This window comes from Otolemur garnettii, unplaced genomic scaffold (genome assembly GCF_000181295.1).
Source record: "Otolemur garnettii isolate 467f Iridium unplaced genomic scaffold, OtoGar3 scaffold00073, whole genome shotgun sequence".
NCBI lineage: Eukaryota > Metazoa > Chordata > Mammalia > Primates > Galagidae > Otolemur > Otolemur garnettii.
The window spans coordinates 4,424,742-4,433,438 of record NW_003852468.1 but is presented as its reverse complement, the minus strand read 5'-3'; the positions used below and the strand labels follow the sequence as shown (position 1 = coordinate 4,433,438).

General features: G+C 41.1%; 1 protein-coding gene across 1 annotated transcript in view; it reads left to right on the top strand.

Annotated features, from left to right (window-relative positions):
* The first annotated feature begins 2,196 nt into the window (after nt 1–2,196).
* The window catches only part of CD101 (CD101 molecule), a 32,587-nt gene continuing 26,086 nt past the window's right edge, over nt 2,197–8,697 (top strand). The window contains exon 1 of the mRNA XM_023515517.1: nt 2,197–2,304. Coding sequence (XP_023371285.1) covers nt 2,262–2,304 — 43 coding nt within the window. The 5' untranslated portion in view covers nt 2,197–2,261. The remainder of the gene's footprint in view (nt 2,305–8,697) is intronic.

The window sequence follows — 8,697 nt, the reverse complement described above, 5'->3', positions numbered from 1 at the left end:
AAGATAAATACATTCAGAAAAGAAATCAGACGATTGCTGCAATGAATTATTAAGCAATAATAGTAATAATGCAAAGAAAGTAACATTCACATTGTCAGATAGAAGTATGTCTATTACAGAATACTTTGATCAGTTAACTTCTTCTTAGTTTGTTTTTTCCAAAGTCTCAAAAAAATAGACAACTAATATTTATAAATAAAAGATAATTTCAAAAAAAAAGATCATACCAAATCTTATAGACAATAGAAAAAGAAATACTTCAAAATCATTCTTGTCTTTTTTCATCTTGTCTTTTTTTAGACTTTGGTAAAAACATAACAAGAAAAAAAATTTGTTTGCTATTTGTATTTTGTCTTGTGTACTCTGTACCAAACAAGTAGTAAATGATTATGTATTAAAAAAGAAAAGAAAAGAAAATAGTGACTAATTCTCATATAAATTGTATTTAAATTTGACCAAAGTACATTACATAAACATTAATTTTTAATTTAACATGTTAATATGTTGTTTATCATATTGCATCCTCATTTATATGTGAAATATGTTTGTAATTTCACTTTTACAATAATATATTTTCTCCAGTTTTAATTACCAGGTCTATCCAGATTTATTTTATTTATTTGGAGATGGAGTCTCACTCTCTTGCCCCAGGTAGAGTACCATGGCATCATCATAGCTCACAGGAACCTCAAACTCTTGGACTCAAGCAGTCCTCTTACCTCAGACTCCCAAGTATCTGGGACAATGAGTGCCTACCACAGCTTCTGGCTAGTTTTTCTATTTTTAGTAGCGATGGGGTCTCACTCTTGCTCAAGCTGATCTCAAAGTCTTCAGCTCAGGCAATCCACCCTCCTCAGCTTCCCAGAGTGATAGGATTATACTGTGCCTGGCCCTCTGTGTTTTTTAAATGCCTTAGGTCAGGTCCTCATCATGGCTCATGAACACAACTACAAAATCCTGTAACTGGCCTACTTGCTTCTAGCCTTTTCTCCTTCCTTAACCTTTCAATCTGTAACACCTTATTAGTGAAACACAAGTATGGGATTCAATTTAAAAGGAAACTGTAATCAGGCTATACTCCTGCTGAAATCTTCCCTATTAGCTCTACTATTCTTCAGGGTAAAAGCCAAGCTCTTAGGCTTCGCATGCAAAGCCCACACAGATCCACTCCAGCCTACCTGGATAGACTGCTCTCCTTCCACTCCAGCCTCAAACTTTATTCCAACAGGAGGTACAGCCTCTGTACCCTCACTGTCCATGCCAGACTGTTTCTCCCCAACTGTTCCTCGGCCTCCTTCCTCCCCAAGTGACTTGGTGACTCACTTGGCCCAACCTGACCCGTGCAGACTTTCCTTCCTGCCCAGCGGCTTCCTCTAGCACTTTTCTGGGACTCACTGATGGTGGCCACTGCACGGTGAATGTCTGATTGAGTGGAAGCTTCCTGAGAACTCTAGGACACAAATAGTATTGAATTGGCCTGGGTTCAGCGCCAGCTATTGTATTTGGGCACTTCTCTGCTGGCATCCTTGGTGCCCAGCCCCACACTGGGCAGGTGAAGATTCACATGTCTCATGATGGTGACAATGATAGCTGCTATTCACTGAGCACTTCCTACGTACCAGGTACTGTTCTAAGGGCATTAAATGAATTAGCTCTTTAGCTCGCACAGCAACCATATGGAACACACACACTATTAGTAACCCTATTTTAGAGATGAAGGTTAGAAAGGTTGATTATCTTTTCTAAGACTTCTAAAACTAGACTGTGTGCAAACCCAGGCAGCCTGACTCCAGAGCCTGTCATCTTCACCACCATCTCATGTCACCCCGGGTTCATGTTTTCTGGGGACCCTTCTCTCAGTTCTCAGTCATTTCCTCTTTCCAGATGGAAGATGAGGTAAGGGCCGAGAAGAGAACATTTCTAGTTCCTTTTTTATTTGTTCGGTTTACTTAAACTCCCTCATCAGTACTAAATGACACACCCTGAGCCGCGAAGGACGAGGCCCATCTTTTCTCATTTTTATCTTTATACGTTTCCTAAACTAAATTGAAGATAACTTGTCTACACCCAAATTTGCGTGATTAGCACAGAATTGCGTGGGGTGACCAGTTTTGTTTTTTTCAAGCTATCTGTTTCTCGGTGGCTGCAAACCACACGATTGCTTCCTCTCTACCTTTGCAGTGAGAACACAGCATTTTGTCACTCAGCTTCTGCAAACATCAGTGACTCTGCTGGGACAGGAAAGGTCTGTGCTGGCCCAAATGGCAGGCGTCTCCTATGTGGCATCTTTCTTTCTGTTTCTGAGTAAGTTTCACAGTCTGAATGTTTCTATTGTTACAGGAGTTAGTTGACAGGAGCCTGCTGGGTGATGGAACAGGACAATTAGGTCTCTATGGGAACAGCTACACTATGTATTTCTGATGTTGGCAATCATTTTTAACTTACTGATGACAATTCCTGGCTTACCCAGACATCCTTGACTTCTAGGAGGTGCAATGCTTGGTTGGGTTCCTTGTATGTGAATCTGTTGGCTTTTACATTTGTCTGATCTGCTACTTTTGCTTGGCCTTGGCTTGACCTGGCTTTCCTGGGCTGACCATCCCAAGAGAGAGTAAAAGACTTTGCTCCCCAGACTGAGAGGAGACCTTAAGGTTTGCCCGATGTTCGAGTCTGACTATATAAATGGGCCTTGGGGAGGCGGCTAGATGGAAGGAAAGGTTATAAGAGCACTTAGTAGTTTTAGCAGACTAACTGAAAGAAGGTTCTGAGTTTCACCTGTGAGCTGAAGTGGGAATTGGCTGCTGAGAGACTGAGAAGGGAGCAGAAAGATTCATTTGGCTCTGCTGAGGGCCGTCTGGAGGGCCTTCCCTGGCCCAGGGGCGTTTATCTATGTTAGAGCAGCGGAGAGGAAGGAAAGACTAGGAGGTAGAAGGGAGAATCAGATGAATTACTGGGCAGGGAATGAAATAGCTTCAGACTAGATAGAGAAGGAAGCAGATTTTTTTGTGTGTGTGTGCTACAGATTCGTTTAGAATCTGGTACACCCCATCTCAGAACAATTTTTTAAGTGCATAAAAACAAAATGCACAGGGTTATAGAGAAAATCAGTCATGTTGAAATAGTTACTAAAATATTTTTAATAAATTGTGATGAAGTAATTTATTTGCTTCTTTATGCATTATGTAACAGGATCTAGGTATAGGCCTATAAAACAGCTAACTTCAAAGTACTGAAGAATATGAGTAATTATCTCAACAGTTCTGAAACATTTGTACTATGATGTAAAAACATCTGTGGTTTGTTGTCTACATTTATGAATGAAGAAAATACTAAATTTCCATAGAGTTTGTTGAAAGTAAAGACGTAAGATCTTTTTTTCACCTTAGTTTATGGACTCTTTCATGGTGTATGTGCACCCAGGTTAAGAACTCTTTAGGCCATGTGTAGCAGCTCACACCTATAATCCTAGCTCTCTGGGAGGCTTGAGACCTCAAGTATGGAAAACCAGACTAAGCAACATACCAAGACTTCTCCTCTACCAAAAAAAAAAAAAAAATTATCCAGGCATGGTAGCAAGTACCTATAGTCTAAGCTGCTTGGAAGGCTGAGTCAGGAGGATTGCTTTAACCCAGGATTTTGAGGCTACAGTGAGCTATGATAATACCACTGCACTCCAGCCTGTACAACAGAGTAAGACTCTGTCTAAAAAACAAGAAAACAAAGCTCAGCACCTGTAGCTCAAGCAGCTAAGGCACCAGCCACATACACCAGAGGTGGCAGGTTCGAATCCAGCCCACCTGCCAAACAACAATGACAACTACAACCAAAAAATAGCCAGGCGTTGTGGCAGGTGCCTGTAGTCCCAGCTATTTGGGAGGCTGAGGCAAGAGAATAGCTTAAGCCCAGAAGTTGGAGGTTGCTATGAGCTATGATGCCACAGCACTCTACCCAGGGCGACAGCTTGAGACTCTGTCTCAAAAATAAATAAATAAATAAATAAAACAAAAAATCTCTTGCTTTAGACAGAATGGATAGTGTTAGTGCAGGGCTGGTATGATGGGGGAACTAAACCAAGCTGTAATTGGTGTGATCAGAGCTGAGGACACAAGAGGCTGCTTAAAAAATGCTGATTGGTTTGAACTGAGCTCATGTCTCAAGAGATGTATAAAAATATGAGGTAAGGATCTGATCTGGGGCCTGACGGGGAGAGAGGGAGTCTGCAGTAGAGGTCCCAGGACCGCTTGCTGGGTGATGGACACCTGCCAGACTAGCTGGGTAGGTGCTGATAGACAGGCACACGCTGGGATCCCTTGGGAGCTGGTGTGTTTCTCCTTGTTCTGTGAAGTTGTCTGAATGTGATTCTCAAGTGTATGTGCTGTGTGTATTTGGACTGTATGTTTGCCTTGTGTATGGGGAAACTAGGTTTACATTGTGCAATAATTCAGAGAACTGCAAATTCTCTCTCTCTCTCTTTTTTTTTTTTAAGTGGGCTGGAAGGCCTGGGGAAGGAAAGTAACCAAAGTTTAAAAGGGGAAGCTGAAAGCTTTTCCTTAACCCTCTTAACCAATTGCTCAGTCTGAGTGTGGAGGCTCATGCCTGTAATCTAAGCATTTTGAGAGGCCAAGGTGAGAAGATGGCTTGAGGTCAGGCGTTTAAAACCAGCCTGAGCACAGCGAGACCTCATCTCTACAAGAAGTAGAAAAATTATACACCAGGTGCGGTGGTGCGTATCTGCAGTCCCAGACACCACAGGAGACTGAGGGAGAAGGATAGCTTTGAGCTCAAGAGTTTGAGATTGCAGTGAGCTGTGATGATGCCACTGCACTCTAGCCTCAGCAATAGGATGAGAACCTAATTTAAAAAGAAAAAAGCTACTTCAACTGGTTATATATTTATTTCTTCTAAATTCTAACTCATCCTAAGTGCTAATTTTGTATAGAATCACAGTTTTTATATGAAGAATACATCAGAAAATAACTTTAAAAAGTTTCGGAAGCCTGCTATTTGTCGTTAGAGAAGGGAAATGAAGGAATTTAATTAAGTGATGATTGTTCAGCAAGTGTAGACTTTGACTCAATTTGTTTTTCTATAAATATAAGGATGGAATAATCCTGTTAGAATATGATACTGGGGGGTGAGGTTGATGTCATGGGTGAATGACCTCTTGGACTTAGCACTTAGCTGTGCTTGCAAAGAAGAGCCATTAGCACGTGAGGCTTTGGCTGAGGGATTAGTGTTTGTCTTGTTGTGATCACATTCATCAGGAAAAAAAGAGACTCCACTTTTTGGAATGGATGGGAACTATCTCAGCCTCCAATCACATAGGGTTTTTGAGTCTGTACAGCAAGAGAAACTGCTTATTAGGATATGTTGGCTGTTTTCTAGGTAGCTTTTCTATAAAGTAGAATTATTTGAAATTGCTGGGCTTTTGGTATCAAAAATGGTCAAATAGGGGCCATTTTATGTGGCTCAACTTAATAGTTTCCATTGAAATAATACCACAATGGTAAATTTGACAATTCTAATGATAGTTTGAAAAAAGCCAATGCCATCGAGGAATTTTTATGTTTTGAAAGCATGATTCCAGGGCCAGTGTGCCAAGCTGTGTCTGCATCTGTTGCCAAGAATTTGAGCCACCGTTCAAAGGTCCCTAATCCTCTGAATTAAAAGAGAAAGCATTGGTGCTGGGTGCAGTGGCTCACACCGCTAATCTTAACACTCTGACAGGCCAGGGCGGGTGGATTGCCTGAGCTCAGGAGTTCAAGACCAGCCTGAGCAAGACCCAGACCCTGTTGCTACTAAAGATAGAAAAAAAAAAAAAAAAAAAACCGGGAGTGAGAGCAGGCGCTTATGGTCTCAGCTGCATGGGAGGCTGAGGCAAGAGGATCGCTTGAGACCAAGAGTTTGAGGTTGGTGTGAGCTGTGACCCCAAGGCATGTCTCTCAAGGGTGAGAAAGTGAGACCCTGTCTCAATAAACAAACAAATAAAAAAAAGAAAGCAAGGGCACAGTTCTCATCGGCATTTTATTCTTTAGAGAGGGGTGTGCTCTCAACAACCCACATAGAACATATTTATAACAAAATGCTTGAGTATATGATCCCAAGGCACAGCCATTTGAGCTAATCTTTATCAAAGATTAAAAATACTTTTGAAACCTCTTAACCTTTTGTAAAGCCAAGGTGGGAAGACTGCTTGAGGCCAGGAGTTCAAGACCAACCTGAGCAAGAGAGAGACCTGTTTTCTAGGAAAAATAAAAAAGAGAGAGAGAGAGAGAGAGAGAGAAAAATGAAAAATTAGCCAGGCATGGTGACATGCACCGATAGTCCCAACTACTGGGGAGGCTGAGGCAGGAGGATAGCTTGAGCCTAGGAGTTGGAGGTTATAGTGACATGTGAGCTGTGATGACACCATGACGCCACCACAGTCTAGCCTGGGAGACAGAGGGAGACCCTGTCAATAAATAAGTAAATAACAGACAAACAAAAGAAATAAGATACTGTCTACCTTAGGGGCATCTGCCACTGTGTAGTGTGCCCCATGAGGGCATAAATGCTTCCCTATGCCCTCACCTTCCTGACTTTCACAATAACAACTTCCTAGCATGTTTTAAAATGATTTTGCCAGTCATGTATATGCATCGCTAAACAATATGGTGTGGTTCTGCCTGGTTATAAATTTATATATATCTGTATCTAGTCAAAAGGATTGAAAAGCATTTGACATCTTTTATTGGACACAGTCATACATGTTGCTGTCGATACTTATAACTTGTTAATTTTATTTCTATATAACATCCCATGTGATGAATGTACCACAGTTTATCCATTCTACTGTTGACGGACATACGGGTTGCCTCTTATCTGTGGCTTTAATAAGTAGTGTAGCTATGAGTATTCTTTAACACACAGCCTGGTACACGCATTTCTCTGAGATGGCATCACTGAAAAGTCTTCTGAACTGCCTCTGGAGTACAACTTTTTTATAAGTAATAAATTGGTTTAAGATGGTCTAACTTCTCTTCCTAAATACTTATTACAAAAAGAGTATGATATAAATGTTTCACATTAATTAGGATCATGAATGAATTTATGTATTTTAAATGTTACTAGAGGCCGAGTGTGGTGGCTCATGCCTGTAATCCTAGCACTCTGGGAGGCCAAGGAGAGGGGGACTGTTTGAGCTCAGGAGTTCGAGATGAGCCTGAGTAAGAGCAAGACCCAATCTCTACAAAAAATAGAAAAAAGTAGCCAGTCATTGTGGCAGGTACTTACAGTCCAGTCCCAGCTACTTTAAGGTGACCAGACGTCCTGCTTTTGGTGGGACAGTCCTGATTTTTAACAATTTGTCCTGCATCCTGTGGCATTTTTAAAAAGCCCCGATTTTTGGAAAGAATGCACAACAAGCTAGGGAACATGGGAGAACAGGAAGGGAATATACAGTTTTTGGCTGCCATGTGGCTATTTCACCAGGATATGCGTTTTATATTATTTTTGTTAATTTTATAATGTTAAACTTTAATAATAACAAATAATTGTTGAGAACTGATTATTGAGAACTGCTTATCAAAGTTTGCATTGTTGTCAGGCCCCACCCCCAGGCCCCACCCCCCCTCAGTGGTGTCCTGTTTACCAATGTTAAAATCTGGTCACCTTAAGCTACTTGTGAGGCTGAGGCAGGAGGATCACTTGAGTCCAAGAGTTTGAGGTTCTGTGAACAATGACTATGTCACCGCTCTCTACCTGGGGTGACTGAGTGAGACTCTGCCTCACAAAAATGAATACATAAAAGAAAATAAGTATGTAATTTATTAGTAGAAATGTGTGTGGCTGGCTGTTGCTTTGTTTGTGTCCCTGGTTTGGATTGGGCATACACCTGCAATTTTTAGTTGCTCCTTCAGGTGACCACTTACCCTTTCTGCCATTTTTTTTTGTAGATCCCCTTAAAATTGTTTTCCTTTCACGCTAAATCCCCTTGCCCAGCCTTATCTCAGTCTATCTCTGCCATGTCATTTTGTCTTTCCCCACATTGTTTTCCACTCTAGTCTCCTTTATCTTTTGTCCTCGTGGAGTCACTAAATTCACTGATGCTCTTGTCTTCCCCCATCTTCTTATGAACTCAGTTCTGTGAACTTGGTGACACCAGCAATCGCTCCCTGATGGGCCCTTCTGACATTGGTCGACTCTGCCTTCCCTTCTGCCGGGCCCTGGACCCCAAGTGGAAGACCTGGCCCTACCCCGTGGCATGTCTGTCATTTGTCTTTTTCTGTGACACAGAATGAACTAGCCTGCAATTACCACTCATAATAAGGAAACACACACTTTTTGATTTCAAAAAAATGCTTGATTTAAAAAACTTGTCAAATAAAAGGTTACCATTTAATCATGTTTTCTTTTTTTAGATCTAATATTTGAGATTTATCCCAGTAGAAAACATTCCCTAGTGGTCCCAACTGAAAACTTTTGGTGAGAATAGAAATAAAATAAATTCCGAGCCCAGAACCTACTGGACTTTCTAGCCATCTATTATCAAGCTTTTCAGAAGTGCTGTAGTGACTCTGTAAAAAATAACAAAACATTAAAAAAAAAACCTCCACAATTTAGAAAGGAAGTATCACAGCCTCCTTCTGATGCTAATTTTAGATAGTTTTGCATCATATCTGCCCAAAACCCAACAAATGAGTCCAACCAAACAGCAAG